Source organism: Castanea sativa, chromosome 11, assembly GCF_040712315.1.
Source record: "Castanea sativa cultivar Marrone di Chiusa Pesio chromosome 11, ASM4071231v1".
Lineage (NCBI taxonomy): Eukaryota > Viridiplantae > Streptophyta > Magnoliopsida > Fagales > Fagaceae > Castanea > Castanea sativa.
In genome coordinates this window covers 53,713,548-53,730,084 of record NC_134023.1, presented here as the reverse complement: position 1 = coordinate 53,730,084, position 16,537 = coordinate 53,713,548, and the positions used below count along the sequence as shown (strand labels likewise).

General features: G+C 33.3%; 2 protein-coding genes and 1 pseudogene across 2 annotated transcripts; all 3 read right to left on the bottom strand.

The window, feature by feature from the left end:
• Window positions 1-73: 73 nt before the first annotated feature.
• Window positions 74-15,096, bottom strand: LOC142614947 (ras-related protein RABH1b-like). The gene is made up of 6 exons (XM_075787595.1): window positions 14,741-15,096; window positions 14,509-14,597; window positions 14,081-14,192; window positions 13,371-13,461; window positions 12,862-12,925; window positions 74-75 (listed from the first exon to the last, which is right to left on the bottom strand). Coding segments are annotated over exons 1-6 (480 nt in total). The 5' UTR covers window positions 14,863-15,096.
• On the bottom strand, window positions 592-2,260 carry LOC142614946 (putative purine permease 11; annotated as a pseudogene).
• On the bottom strand, window positions 3,298-5,203 carry LOC142614945 (uncharacterized). The gene is made up of 2 exons (XM_075787594.1): window positions 3,669-5,203; window positions 3,298-3,567 (listed from the first exon to the last, which is right to left on the bottom strand). Exons 1-2 carry the CDS (start codon window positions 4,204-4,206, stop codon window positions 3,512-3,514), a joined length of 594 nt encoding a protein of 197 aa, XP_075643709.1. The 5' UTR covers window positions 4,207-5,203; the 3' UTR covers window positions 3,298-3,511.
• Window positions 15,097-16,537: the final 1,441 nt, after the last annotated feature.

Here is a 16,537-nt window from a genome sequence, read left to right as displayed (position 1 = left end):
CACATCTTCCTGACTGTGGTTGTGACTGTGTTGCAAATGCATTGCTAGACTTAAGATTGACATCAACCATGTCTTCTTGATTGGTCAAAAAAAGTGTTTCCATTCCAGGTAAGGCTGCTGCAATCTTTCAAAAAAGTTCCCAACAAGGGATTGATAATGAAAACTAAGTTGCATGACCATGAGGTTTTTAGAAATACAAAAACAATAAGAAGCTTACCAAGTTTCATGTCTTTTTTTTTTTTTTTTGGGAAGAAATAATCATATGCTGTCATTGTGTTAATCAGATTATGGAAACATAAATGATTGAACAGACATGAAATATTTTAGGAGACCAGAAATTCAGCTAAGCATGAAACAGCTGTTGTAACCATTGAGTATGTATGAACTCTTGTCATCTAGATATTCTCCTTTATTCAAAAGAGACCAATAAACGAATTTTACCATTCCAAAGAAAAAAATAGCAGAATCATTGATGGTCAGATCATTAGCATGATTCACTAAAAGCTTTTTCTTTCCAAAAATGAAGTCTGTAGTGTTTGGAGTGAGCCCAAACAAAATCATGTGATTTACATTTTATCAAAAAGCCTTTAACATTTGTATAATTAGCTATCCAAGTAGAGGAAACTAATTGCTTACCTTAATATTAAAGCTGGCCTTGGCACTGGTTTCAATAAACAAACATTCAGGTCATGATCACTTTGGCTTCTCCTTCCTCTACAGAAACTTGCCTGCCCAAACCATTCACATAATGCCAAGGTCATAAGCACAAAAGATTGCATCAGAGATCAACATGGTGAGTCATTATGAGACTCACTAACAATGTTCTGCGATCACCTTGCCTTAGAATCATCAAGATAATTCTACTAAATATGAGATGCAAAACCCAAATAGCCAAAAGCATAACAATTACCTTGATCCCATTCATCTTATCATGGAAGACTATCATGGAAGCAATAGGAGTAATAGAGAAAGAAGCAGTACTGATGGAGATGATACAATTACAAATGAAGTCCACAGCAGTACAACACCAACAGAACAAACCTGCCAAGCCACAGCTGGCCAAACTAAGGTCATAACATAAGAAACTCTTCCTCCAGCAAAACCTACCATTTCCATACAAAAAGTCTTCCATTTCCCACAATAGAAACACAAGTGGCAACAAGTGCTGTACAGATTTGCATTTCCAGAACCACTGAATATGTTTCCCTTTTTAGAACCTTTTGGAAGGGAAGATGCATCGGGGACAGGGAAAGAGAGTGAAGTGCAAAAGCTCTAAGGGTATAACAGAAACCAATTATATATTGCTACTTAGAAACTCCTGATGGTCCATCAGAGTCATCATTGACTGACAAACAAAAGTTGTCAACCACGACTTTGGGATATTGCATTTGTTTCACACAGTTTCTGAGCAACTTAACAGTACATTAAAAATGTTGGTTGCATAAGAACCCAGAGACATATAGATCATAACAAATGAAACCCATCTCTAATTTCTCTTCCAATAGACAAAATTCAATAATTTGATTACTTGAGTTATATCATAAATAAAATATAAAAATGTGTGCATGAGAGAGAGAGAGAGAGACCTGTCACGGTGTTTTGAGTTAGTGGAATTGAATGAAGAATTGGCCCTCCAAAGATTAAGAATAAAAGAGAGAATGAGAGATTTTAAGAGGATATTGGGATTTGGGTGCGTAAATTTGAAGCTTTTTAAAAAAAAAAAAATTTAATTTTTTGGGCTGAAACTCAATAATGAGGCTGGAAATTAGGGTAAGTTAATTTAGTATAAGTTTTAGTCTCCTAGAAATAGGAATGCTTCTCCTGAGTCTAAAGTACTCGAAAATTTTGGGATTAAAACTTGGATATTGTTGTTCCCGTGAGTAAGAAGTATTCAATTTTACTACCACTTAGTCTATGTGCAAAGTGGTACACCTGGGAACTCATTGAAGCCACCAAATTCTCCAGAATTTAGTACATAATAAAGTGTATGTTATTTTACAGGTAAAGGCGTGTCCTAGACTAAAACCGGCCTAAACTTGACCGCTTCAAAAACTAGAGCCCCAGCCAGCATGTTTTATTAATTACAAACAAAAAGTCCAGTTGCTTTCTACTTTATAAATAACATGTGAGTAGACTGTGACTATTCATTATAGTACAAATTACAAACAACCTGTCAACCACCGGAACGATATATGTATATAAAAGCAACCACCCCTTTGTATTAATTGAATGCTAAATCCGTTTATCAACAAAAACAAAAACAAAAACAAACTAAAAAAGGAATACATCATTTTGTCACTTGCTATGAGCACTCTATGAGAGAAGTAGATCAAGGCAAGAATTTTAAAAGAGCATGGGGCTGAAGAAGTTGAAAGCTCCTTGAAGGAAGGAATAAGAAAGAATGGGATCAAAAGGATGGGGAAGGCAGAAGTTTGGACAAGAGTAGCCATCCATTTCTATTTCCACCCTGGTCATAATTAAATCTCCGAAGAAGAACAGCAGCAGCTTGACCCACAATGAGAAAGAAAATGTTTCAACTAAAGTGGCAAATTGCACAACATGGGACTGAGTTTCAGACTTATATTTAAGTAAGTATACCCAAGTACATCTGGAATAATCATCTATAATTGTAAGGAAGAGTTTGAAAACATCAGTGGTAGGAATGGAGAAGAGTCCCCCACAAATCAGTGTATGAGTTCAAAACAAGCATGAGAAACATTAGTACTGGAATGAAAAGGAAGCTTTTTTTTCTTAGCAATTGGACCAATCCTACGAAGATCATCTTTATTGCTATTTACAACAGGAAGCGCCTTATTAAGAAAGGCTGATTTCTCATTAGAGGGATGACCTAAACAATAGTGCCAAGCATTAAATGGACATGTATGTACAAAAGAAACAACTGATTTGAACATATCTGACTTGAAGTCTTGCTGCAGGAAGTAGAGATCACCATGGTCTTTACCCAGACCAATCATGCTCCAATGAGTAAGGTCTTGGATGAAGCACAAGTCAGAAATGAAGACAAAGCAACAAAATAAAGATTTTGTAAGATGACTAATGGAAATCAAGTTGAAAACTAAACAAGGTACACAAAGTACACCAGTCAAGATAAGAGTTTCACTGAGTTTAACTGTGCCTATATGAGTTACTAATGCTATTTCCAAAATAGGTAAATGAGCAACAAAATTGATGACAAAAGTAATGGTGGTAAGATGAGGGATTGAATGGACTATATGATCAGTTGCCTGCACCCAAGATCCAATCTTTAGATGCAAAAGGTTGTCTATCAACAATACTGGTTGAAAAAATGGAATGTTTGGAATCTATGCTAGAAGGAGAAGAAGGGTAAATAATATTACCTGTGAAATTGTTAATGAAATGGGAAGTCACACCACCAGACTGAAATTGAGCACCAGAATTCACCATAGCAGATCCATAAGCAGAAGAAGTTTGAGATGCAGAATTGGTTCAATCAGTGATTGACTGAGACTTCAGAAAGTTCAGAAGTTGGTCATACTGAGCTTGTGTAATAGGACATTGAGAAGGATGAAACCCTATCATTCACCGCTGGAACCAGAGGAGCAGATGGTGTGCTTGAAGAACCACCATTAGAGGAAAGAAGGAGGTGAAGTGTAAACATTGTTAGCTGCGAGTACAAGCACACTTACTATCTGGAACAGCTTGAAAATTGATTAACTGTTCTAAGAGCCTTGAACTTGTAAGTCTCAATTGAGAGCTGGCCTTCTGTGAAAGATGATAATTCCCTTTGAAGCTCAAAAATCCTTGGAGCATATTGCCTTGAGAAAACCTATCTTGCAAATTAAGCAACACTTCACTGACATTGTTAGTGTACATTAGACTTGAAGCAATTTCTCTCGAGATGGAATTGATGATCAATGAGAAAATTGTCATATTGCATTTCGTCCAAGAGATGTACTCTATTGAAGAAGCATCAGGAATGGCTATAGTTCCATTCAGAAAACCAATCTTGTTCTTTGCTGTTAGAGATACAATCATAGCTCTTGACCAACTTTGATAATTCTTAGCACCAGTTTTTGGTTGAGAAACCAATTGACTACCTAGAACATCACTACTGCTCAGAAAGAATGGATTAAGAGAAGGATCTTCCATTCCTGCGGAAGCTTGACCAGCAGAAGAAGAAGAATTTGTAGTGGTTGGATTGGTGGAATTTTCAGTGGAAGCCATTAATGAGCTTAGAGCTCTGATACCACGTTAAGAATTTCACTCTCTCACTCAGAAGCAACAAGCTAAATAAAATGGAAGTCTTATTGATGAAATATGAGAAAAATGAAATCAGTCCCCAAATAATTAGGGAGGCACTAGCTAGCTAACTAACTATACGTATTTACAGGAACAAATGAATTAATTACACGTGGATTTTTTTTTTTTTTTTTTTTGACAAGTAAAAAACTTCATTGAAAAAGAAAAGAGAACAATACAAAGAAAGAAGAAAAAACAAAGACAAAAAAAAAAAAAAAACATTAAATACAAAGAAGAAGAGAGCTAAGGAATAAAGGAATAGAGTCACTAGATGTGAGTCCCCAAACCCTAGCCCAATCAAATAGGGAACCTAAAAAGAGAGCAAGCAGTTGGTCCTCAGATCTATCCAAATCCTTAAACGTCCGCCGATTGCGCTCCCTCCATATACACCATATCAAACACAGTGGAACTAGGTTCCAAATGTAAGATGAATACTTCCCCAACCAATTCCACCAACTAAAAAGAAAATCTTGCACCGTACCAAAGGGAACCCATGAAATCCCAAAAATCCTAAAGACAAAACACCACAGCCGATAAGAACTAATTACACGTGGATTATCTTAAGAACTAATTAACAAATTGTAACTAATAGCACGTGAATAGCTCGTGATTCATTAAGTCCATTATCATTAGCTAATTGAAATGGAGTCACTTCTTGTCTGGACTTCTTATAAGTCTTAGCACCAGTTTTAACAAATACATACTAAATCATGAATACACAGACATGCACACAAATGAAATCTAGAACAATAAAAGATAACATGACAGAAACAGAAACAAAGGCGTGGTAAGAATTGATGGTCAAGAGATACCAAAGAGCAACAACTTTTAATATCTTGAATCATTAATTCATATAGATTGAGAGACTGTAGAGGATGTGAATCATAGGATAAGAGAGAGAGAGAGAGAGAGAGAGAGAGAGAGAGAGAGAGAGAGAGAGAGGAAAAAAGAAAAAGATTAGTTACCATAATTAAAAAAAAGTATAAGGCCATTCAAACCCCTACCCCAAGAAAAAAGGGAACAAAAGAAATCCTAATTTTGCTTCTTTTTTTTATACTAACGGAAATAATTAAGATGAAGACAAAGACTATCTCTCTCTCTCTCTCTCTCTCTCTCTCTCTCTCAATAAGGTACTTTATGATGGAATTAAATCAAAGAAGCATACAAGCAGTAAACTTTAAAATTACAAATGAAAATTCATGGGATAAAACAATTCTGCAAATAGAAATTACAATTAAAAGAAGAAGAGATACAAACATCACAATAAGCTGACATTCAGTCATAAAAAGTTCTCAAAAATAGATTCTTAAGCTCAAGAGTCGAAAGATCAACAGCGTTGAAAGTCCAGTTATTCCTCTACTTTCCAAATAATTGACATGAGACAAAAAGGAGTTGCAATCCACACCAGCCTACTCTTAAGTCACTCAAAAAATAATTTCCAATCAAAATACATGAAATTGCCTTCTTATTGTTACTGCATCATGTAAAGAACTCCAAATCATGCCAAGAAAATAAACCACAACTTGTGAGCAATGAAGTAGAACTATTGAAGACGTTCAACTATTTACTCACAAGAATCACACATACAACACAATTCAGTAGATTAACATTTCTTTGACAATTATCCAAAGTTCAAATTTTGTCCAATGCAACCATCCAGACCCCCATAAAAAAGGATTTCTTGGGCACTTTATTACACCACTCCACAGGAAATTGCATATCACCTAAACTCTCAAAACCTCATAAAAAGATTAGACATCAAATATACTATTTTGTTATGCTTCCAAAACAATAAAAAAAAAAAAAAAGAATTTCTAAATAATTTGATAGTTGGGGAAGGGGAGATTTGAATCCTAAATGTACAAGAGATGCCCACTGAGCTACAACTTACAAGGCTCCAAACAGTCTATCAACAACCTCACCCACTGTAATATTAGAATATAATAGGCCCATCAAAGAATTGAATGACTGTAATTCCTAGTCTTGAAAATCTCTAACAAACCTATGATTTCAAGAACAAAAGCCCGTCTTCTGAGTAATCCACATAAGAATTAACAGGAATATCCTTTCTCCTTATCTGCAGCTATTAGGAGCAAATCAGGAAATGATTCTTTTCATGCTATTTCACATCACATAATATGCCAAAATTAAATGCCCCCACCATCTTTACCACAAACGTCACAAACCCAGAAAACCTCTCTAACCAGCCCTAATAACATGCCTCTGACCAAGTTTGTTGTCTACTAGTCCTAAGAAACTCCATATTTCACTTGAATAACACGCCTCTAAAAGTGGTCTCTTATGTTTATTTATTCATAATAAAGTGACTAAATTTTTTGTTTTTCATTTTTTTCTTTCCACAATCTTGTTGAAAGGGACTTTGTTGCTTGACATAACATGTGACTAGATAAATGATTCACTTGTCCCCACAGTTCACAGATTAAAGGATAAGACTATTTATGGATACTTTATACAAGAAGAAAATATCTACACTATTAAGAACAGGAAATATGGTTTGCAATGTGTAATTAATGGAGTTACTCTTTGACGACAAAAGTTGAAGAAAAAGTCATTTCCAAAATTACTAGTAGGTTGGCATTTTTTTTTATAAGTTACTAGTACGTTGGCATTGACAATTGCTCCAATGTAATTAGCTTCACCAAACAAAAAACAATGGTAATTCAAATTAAGGAACTGGATTAATAATGCATGTGAAAATGGTAACTTCATTCAGGGGAAAAAAAAGCACACCTTGTCATAGCCACCCAATCAAGACAGCTCTCCACAGTCCACAACCTTTTCCCAGTTAAAAGTTTATATACGTTAGTCCAAACCAAAAATGTGTTCCAACATATATAATAATTATGATGAAAATAATATGAATGTAAATGATCAGGAAAACTTACTTAAGGCAATTCAGACCATATGACAAGTAGACCCCTATTTTCCTATATGACAAGTATATGGTTCCTCGTAGACAAAATGTGTTCCTCGTAGACCCCTATTTTCTGTTCATCAATACAAATCAACAGGAACTCCGTGAAAGTCTCAAAGACGAAGACCCCTTTTTTTTTAGAGAAATGATATGTCCACAACATTTTTACAACAAATCCTAAGTGACAAGTTATTACTGGTTGTTATTGTTGGGACAAAAAAGTAATCTTAATGTTAGATTTAAATTTGAACCTATAACAACTAACCACCTATGATTTGTTGTAAAATTGTTGTAAAAATATTGTGGACGTAGCACCTTTTTTTTATTATTTATTCATAATAACAGAACACAAACAGAAATAGCGCTAAGCAGATACTATGGATTCTCAAAAAAAAAAAAAAAACAGATACAATTTAATTGGGCCGCCCAAATCATGAGGCCCAATGACCAGGCAAGGACAAATTCACATTCAGAAACAGAATTTGAAAACCCAATACAAGCCCATTTCATTTCACTGCTGATTTCCCCTTTTCAAATCCAACAAACTTTGCGCGGCCAACTTTGCTTCATCACCTGTTTGCCAGCTCAGCTTTTCAAACATCAGCTTCACCTCTGTTTCCACCGTCTCCATTCCTTGTTCAGTTATGATTTTAGCAATCATTTCTTTTGCCTCAGGTGAGAATAAATCTAAGAATAAGACCCAGGCTTTCCACTTTTGTACACGGTCTTTCTTCTCTTCTTTGGTAGTAGAAGCATCACTCAACACTTTTCTCATGATTTTGACTGGGAAATGGGGTTTGAGTTTCTGAAACATCTCTTCATCTTCAGGTGCAAAAAATTCTGCGAAATCACAATCACCGCATCCCTTTCTCATGTTCTTGCATGCACCACACGGCATAATATCTGTTTCCAGAAGCACAGAAAGACAAATAAAAAGTCATGTGTCCATTTGCTAATCAAAATTGAGAATCTATATATTGTGTATGGAAACCTCTGCTCGATAATATTTCACTAAGCACTCTTGTATGTAAAAGAGACAACCTAAGAAAATATCAAAAACAACTAAGAAAGTGGGAAAACAAAAGCGTAAAAAACAGTATATATATAGTTTGTGAGTGAAAATCCCACATCGGATTATGATGATAAAAACAAGGTTAGTATAATGTTGGAGAAGAGAAAGTGAAACGCACGGAATAATACAAACTCGAGTAGAAGATCAGGTTCTTCTTCTTGGTTGATGAAAACCACCGAGTTCAAGAGTAGAACCACCAAAGGTATGGATACACGGAGTGAGAATTGTGCATATATATAGAAAAGAGAAAAAATATTTTTCCTGTATGACATAATAATATTAAATCAAAAAAGTGACCTAAGACATCAAAAAAGTGACCTAAGATAGACAGTTCTTTCCTATATGACTAGGAGAAGTATATTTTGACATAATAATATTAAATCAAAAAAGTGACCTAAGACATCAAAATGTGCAAAAAGTTCATAACAAAATTAAATCAAAGATATTTTTGACCTAAGATAGACAGTTCTTTCCTATATGACTAGGAGAAGTATATTTTGACATAATAATATTAAATCAAAAAAGTGACCTAAGACATCAAAATGTGCAAAAAGTTCATAACAAAATTAAATCAAAGATAGAGTTCATAACAAAATTAAATCAAAGGTAGAGTGATAAATGAGAATCATATTTCATGTAAGTGTAGGCATAGAAGAGTTCATAACAAAATTAAATCAAAGATACATAGACTGACAAGTGAGAATCATATTTCATGTAAGTGAGAATCATATTTCATGTAAGTGTAGGCATAAAAGTATATGTGCAATGTGCAAAAAGTTCATAACAAAATTAAATCAAAGATAGAGTTCATAACAAAATTAAATCAAAGATTGAGTGATTAAGACCTAAGACCTATTGTAAGTGTACAAAATAAGTGTAGTCATAGATGACAAGTGAGAAAAGTGTAGGCATAGACTAAAGTATATGACAAGTGAGAATCATATTTCATGTAAGTGTAGGCATAGAAGAGTTCATAACAAAATTAAATCAATGATACATAGACTAAAGTATATGACAAGTGAGAATCATATTTCATGTAAGTGTAGGCATAGAAGTATATGTGCAATGTGCAAAAAAATTCATAACAAAATTAAATCAAAGATAGAGTTCATAACAAAATTAAATCAAAGATAGAGTGATTAAGACCTAAGACCTACTGTAAGTGTAGGCATAGACTAAAGTATATGACAAGTGAGAATCATATTTCATGTAAGTGTAGGCATAGAAGTATATGTGCAATGTGCGAAAAGTTCATAACAAAATTAAATTAAAGATATAGTGATTAAGACCTAAGACCTACTCTAAGTGTAGGCATAGACTAAAGCATATGTGAGAATCATGTTTCATGTAAGTGTAGGCATAGAAGTATATGTGCAAAAATCAAAACAAAATGAAAGTGTGATTAAGACATACAACTATAATAAAAGAACAAGTGAGAATTGTGCATAACGGCTATAATAGTATATGACAAGTGAGAATTGTGCGTAGAAGTATATGTGAGTAAAAATTCATACCAAAATTAACTATAATAAAAGAACAAGTGAGAATTGTGCATATAAGTGTAGAACATAGAGTCAAAGAGGAAGAGAGAGATAGATTATCATCAAAATGACAAAGTATAATAAAAGAACAAGTGAGAATTGTGCATATAAGAGAGGGAGAGAGAGATATATTATCATCAAAATGACAAAGTATAATAAAAGAACAAGTGAGAATTGTGCATAACGGCTATAGTAAAAGAACAAGTGAGAATTGTGCATGTAAGAGAGGGAGAGAGATATATATTATCATCAAAATGACAAAGTATATGTGCAAATCAAAGTATATGAACAAGTGAGAATTGTGCATATAAGATACGGCTATAATAAAAGAACAAGTGAGAATTGTAAATATAAGTGTAGACAAGTGAGAATTGCGCAAAGAGGGAGAAAGAGATATATTATCATCAAAATGACAAAGTATATGACAAGTGAGAATTGTGCATAGAAGCATATGTGCAAATCAAAGATAGATTCATGGAATGTAAGTGTAGAACAATGGATTAAGACTTATCAGAATATGTGAGTAAAAATTCATAACAAAATTAAAGAGTGATTAAGACCTACAACTATAATAAAAGAAAAAGTTAGAATTGTGCATATAAGTGTAGAACATAGAGTCAAAGAGGGAGAGAGATAGATTATCATCAAAATGACAAAGTATATGTGCAAATCAAAGTATATGAACAAGTGAGAATTGTGCATATAAGAAACGGCTATAATAAAAAAACAAGTGAGAATTGTGCATATAAGTGTAGAACAATGGATTAAGACTTATCAGAATATATGAGTGTGTCAAAGTATAGGAGTAAGAGAGGAGTATGAAAGAGAGAGATAGTAAAGATAGAGTCAAAGAGGGAGAGAGAGAGAGAGATTATCATCAAAATGACAAAGTATATGTGCAAATCAAAGTATATGTGCAAATCAAAGTATATGAATAAGTGAGAATCATGCATATAAGAAACGGGTGGTATAGATACAAATATATATGAACAATCAGTCATAACTTCTACTAGATCCAATCAAATATTTAAGTGTAGAACAATCAAGTAAAAATTTATAACAAAATTAAAGAGTGATTAAGACCTACAACTATAATAAAAGAGCAAGTGAGAATTGTGCATATAAGTGTAGAACAATGGATTAAGACTTATCGGAATATGTACATACATAGTAACTTTAGAAATGGGTAGTATAGATCCAAATGTATATGAAGAATCAGTCATAACTTCTACTAGATCCAATTAAATATATAAGTGTAGAACAATCAAGTAAAAATTCATAACAAAATTAAAGAGTGATTAAGACCTACAACTATAATAAAATAAGTAAAAATTCATGACAATTTTATACAAGTAAATTCTCAATTAACTATCAGAAACAAGTGAGAATTGTGCATTCTCACATGAGAAACAAGTGTTAGTGAGAAGAGTGAAAACCCGACTCACAAACACGAATTGCGACCCCTAATTGTACCCATAGGAGAAGAGCGAAAATCTCACATACTCTCACATTCCCTACAGTATCCACAAGAGTGTGAAGAGAATAGAAGAATAAATAGGAGAAAACTCATTAAAAAAGAGTGAAGAGTTTGGAAGAAAATTAGGAGAAAACTGAGAAGTGAGTCACCAATTAGTGTCACTTTTCTCATTAGTCAATGTGAAATACATTTAAAAGTTATTTAAATTTCTCAAGATATTATTTTTTTAGTCAACTGTTCTAATTTTATAATTTTAATTAATTTATTTGTATCTCAAATAATTATCAAATTAATCATGATATTATTATACATTGAACTCAAAAATCTTAAACCACTCATTTTTCTATTTCATTGAACAATTTTGTTTTTAAAACCATGCTCAAAAAGTCTTTTTTTTTTTTCTTTGTTATAAGCCTAATGATAGATTGAATTTTAGACTTCTAAATTTGTGGCACGTCTTTTAAGTCAATTAAATTCATCACTATCTCTAAATGAATTTATTTATAACAATTTCAAGCACTTTTTTTTATTTTTATTGAAGTCTATGTCTAACTTTTATCTTCTGGTCATCATTAGAGGGATGAGTATCCACCATCCTAAAGCCTTGGTAAAAATTGTAAAAGCTATTACAACCTTACAGGAACCTCACAATTTTATTTTAACTTCTTATCATGCCAGTGGAGGGCATAAGTTATTTTATGAGCTCATCGTGAATTTTTTGGCTTTGCATATCTGTCTTAATCTCTCCAATAGTCAATTTTAAGAATGAACTTAACCAAAAGAAACCATTTCATGCATCCAATTTATACATCCTCCTCCTCCCAACATGTGTATCTCATATAGCTTTGGAATTTGTACATTAAACATTATGAGAGTGAGCACATATACATCCCGTGCATAGGACAATCAGTGCAACTAGAAGGATGACAATAGCTAAAAATTTAAGCCTTGGAAGGGTGAATGAGTAATCAACAATGTCACAAGCTCCTCAAGTGAAGTAGTCACATGCACTTAACAGTTGTGACTTTTGGGCGAGGAAGGGCTACACTCAAGAACTAGAAGGCAGATCATGTAACAAGGAAAAAAGGGTCTTTTTTTATTGTGCCAAGTCCTAACTAATTTCCAGATGTGTGCAATTCCCTCAACTTTTATACATATATAGGGAAGAATTCAATTTATGGGGTGACCATATAAAGGGGAGAGATCTGTCTGATAGGTGACAGAATTGTAAATTGGAGCAGGAAAAGTCACCTTTTTAACACATACCTAATATAACATAAAGATTCTTTCAGAATAAAGGATAGACCCAAACATTTATATTGCAAATTATTACTTTTAGAATAAGAGTTTGTAGTTTAGTTCATTGAAAATGCGTATTTTCAAAAAATTTGCCAAATGGCACCTAAATCCTTTAGCAACCAAAAAAAGGGACAAAGCTACAAAAAGAGGACAACGTAAGACATTATGGACGGGGCAAAGAAGCTGGATCATAGGTCTATAGCATGTATCAACATGCACATCCTCCTGCCTGTGGTTGGGACTGCGTTGCAGTTGCATTGCTTGGTCGAAGAAAGTGTTTCCATTCCAGGTAAGGTTGCTGCAATCTTTTGAAACAGTGCCTGACAACAAGAAAGAAGCTTACATAAGAGGGGTTTTTTTTTTTTTTTTTGTTGCTAGGAAAGAAATAATCATATGCTGTCATTATGTTAATTAGGTTATAACATAAATGATTAGTCAGACATGAAATATTTTAGAAGACCTAAAATTCGGCTAAAGCACGAAACAACTGTTGTAACCATCGAGTATGTATGAACTCTATCTAGAATATTTTCCTTGTTGAAAAGAGACCAACAAATGAATTTCACAGTTTGAAAGAGCAAATAGCAGAACCTTTGATGGTCAAATCATTGGCATAATTCACTAAAACCCGTTTCTTTCCAAAAATGAAGTTTGCAGTGAATTTGAAGTGCACCCAACCAAAATAATGTGTATTTAATTTCTTGCATCAAGCCATTAACATTTGTATAAAGTAGCTATCCAAAGTGGAGGAAACTAATTGCTTACCTTAATATTAAAGCCAGCCTTGGCACTGGTTTCAATAAACATAACATTCAGGTCACGAGCTTTGGCTTCTCCTTCCTCTATAGAAACTTGCCTGTCCTACCATTCACAAGATGCCCAGGTCATAAGCACAAAATAATGCACCAGACATTAACCACAATAAGCATAACTAACATTGAAAAAAGATCCATTGGGAAACTTTGAACTGTAAGTGATCTCCTTAGCATCCATGTACATGAACAAGATATTCCTCATTACCAACTTTGTAAATTGTGTATGTATGTCATTTGCCAATAGTAGTTAAGAGTTAACAATGTAGGAATTAAGGTAGACCTCAATTTGGTCAAGCAAGGATATAAAAAATGTAAGAGCAAAAATTAAACAAGCATACATATCAAGACATTCTAGAGCATAATTGCAGTCAATGTAGAGCTCAAAGTTAACATAAAACCGTCATTTTTTCCCCTCACTTTTTGCCAGTGAAAAACTTTTATATTTTTGTCTTTCTAGCTGGCTTCACTTCTAACTCAACTGATTCTGCTACCGTTCACAATGAATACTGTAAGAAGTAACCATAAATCTAGCAGAGGAATTGAAGTGTCATTTCTATAGTCAGCATTTGATCATGGAACAGTCTGACCAACTGAAAACGAAAATAACACAAGGAATCAACTTTATCCAAAACAAACTGCAGCCAAGGCAATAATCAATACCTTTTCTCCACTAGATCTGTTTTGTTGCCAGCAAGTACAATGATAACATCACTGCCTCGCTCTGTGCGAACCTTTTCAATCCATTTGGAAGTATTTAAGAAGGACCATCTACCTAAAGAAAAAAATGTGCCTAAAATCATTAGGAAATTTACTAAACATATAAAACTCGATTAACCAATTTAAAAACATTAGGCGCAAAACTATTAAGCTTCTGAATGAGTAGCCTCATAAGTTTGATATGAGCTATTACACTTGTCAAGAAAAAAGGAGTTTGATATGAACCATTGCATTTGTGTAAGACGCTACAATTAACTTCAATCATTTTTTAGGATGCATGAACAGAACAAGGATATGCAAATGGATAATTGAGACCCCAAAATACAAAAAAAGTTTCCAAGGCATAAAAAGAAACGAGTCAAAGAACATACTTGCAATGTCGTAAACAATGATTGCTACAGAGGAATCCCTAATATAGCTCGGAATAAGACTCCTGAACCTTTCCTGTCCATCTGTATCCCTATCAAACATTTCAAAATTTGATGTTTAATATGTGGAAATGAATAAAATTAAAGAAAACATTTTGAAAATGCAATTTAAATATGTTCAACAGTGAAAAAAATGAATATAATACCTCAACCCCTTTAAATTTAAGAATCTTACCAAAGCTGTAATCGGACAATTCGATCTTCAAGGTACATAGTCTTTGACATGAAATCGATACCGATGGACTGGTCTCCCAAAAACACGAGCTTGTATTTCGCTAAAGCCGATAACGGAGCCATCTTTTTCGTTCCGATTTCCGATCTATCTATATTATTGTTATTCTACTACCACTCCGAGATTTTTTCGAATTTCGGGCTTCAAAATCGGGGATCTCGTATCATATCGTATCGTATCGCCGCGCTGAGCTGAGCTGAGCTGAGTTTTCATATCGAAAAATTGGAGTGTGTTGTTTTGCGCGTGAAATGGTTATGGTTTCTTCTCTTGGTTGCGAATTTGCGATTGCAACGATGCTCTGTTACGGGCTTTCCTTTTTTATTTTTTTGGTTTTTATAATGTTATCTGAGGGACCCCCACTTTTGGCAATGGTGATTTTGTTTGGGTTCAGTTGAATACACGGTTTGATCATTGGGTGAATCTAGTGATTATTTGATTTGATTTTACTAATTTAATTTTGGAGATTTGTTTAAAAAAAAATGGTGGGGTTTTTTTTATTTTATAAACTTTTTATACAAAATAAAAAAGTAATTTCTTTTTTTTTTACACATTTTTTATATTTTGCATGAAAGTGATATTAAAATTTTCTTAAAATAATTAATTACAGAATGATCTAAGGGCACCCATTAATAAAAGTTTTTTTAATTAATTCAATAGCTAAAAGTTACGCTAATGGAAAATGAGGGATATGTATGTGTGTGTCAATGTTTGGCAACATGAAAAGAATACGATGTAGGTTTTTGTCAATAAGGATTAGGCTTTAATAGGTTTGGATCATAAATGGGTTGACCTAAAAACAATATGATAAGAAATGTGTCATAAGCAGATCAATTCACACGAAATGCAATTTTGTTGACACCCAATTTTGCAACTCGTATTTAGCCTCATGTGAAGGGCAAAAGAGCAATTTTACACCTGAAAATAGCATCTTAATTCGAGCTGTTAGATCATTAATGTCATATCATCAAAATGATCATGATGTCGTAACAAACCAAATGACTAGTCACAAGCCTTAATCAAACCATAGGATTGAAAGTTATTGTCATATCAAGTTTTAATGGCCAAGATGTACTCTCACAAATTAAGTTCGACTACATGTGATTATAAACAATTAATTCTGATTTGGTTATAATTATAATCAATTTAAAATTAATGATATGTCATAATTCGATTGGCTAAGACTACAACTTATGATAAGGTTGCACACATTTGATTAATTAGATTGTTAAATATTAATTTTTCAATGAGTAATTTGTGTAATTATCTTTTTAATTTGAATAATTAGATCATGATTTGGGGTTGATTAATTTTGAAATGGAAGTAATTAGGGCATATTAATGTTAATTAGAAGCTAATTTGGGGCCTATTAATGTCAATTGTGCTAAAACTATTTTACAACAAATGACCGTCGCTTACTATTTCATTGATATCTCTTAGAGCATTTTAAATTTGTGAGTGGGGTTAATTTTGTAGAAACAAGACATTTGGGGATTCAATTTGAACACAAGAACGAGACAATTTCGATTAAAAATGAGTAAGATATAATTTTTCAGAGTTGGCTTTAAGGGCTATTATAGGAGTTATGGGGGTTTTCAAAGTTCTAGTCATTTTGCTTGCTTACCACTCTCACCAACCTCCGAAATTATTGCATCAATTTTCCCTAAACTCTAAAAGTGGGTCTAGGTTCATGATTTTCTCTCATCCTTTATCAACCTTCATTGAATGCCTCCCATTTATATT

Bases quoted from the DNA above. Each gene is read 5' to 3' on its own strand.
- LOC142614947 (XM_075787595.1), bottom strand. From the start codon at position 14,862: ATGGCTCCGTTATCGGCTTTAGCGAAATACAAGCTCGTGTTTTTGGGA. The intron at 14,193-14,508 runs GTATGTTCTTTG...TTTTTTCTTTAG, and splicing joins CATTGTTTACGACATTGCAA to GTAGATGGTCCTTCTTAAAT. The intron at 12,926-13,370 runs GTAAGCAATTAG...TCTTGTTGTCAG, and splicing joins AGGCTGGCTTTAATATTAAG to GCACTGTTTCAAAAGATTGC.
- LOC142614945 (XM_075787594.1), bottom strand. From the start codon at position 4,206: ATGGCTTCCACTGAAAATTCCACCAATCCAACCACTACAAATTCTTCT. The intron at 3,568-3,668 runs GTAAGTGTGCTT...CTCTGGTTCCAG, and splicing joins TTTTCAAGCTGTTCCAGATA to CGGTGAATGATAGGGTTTCA.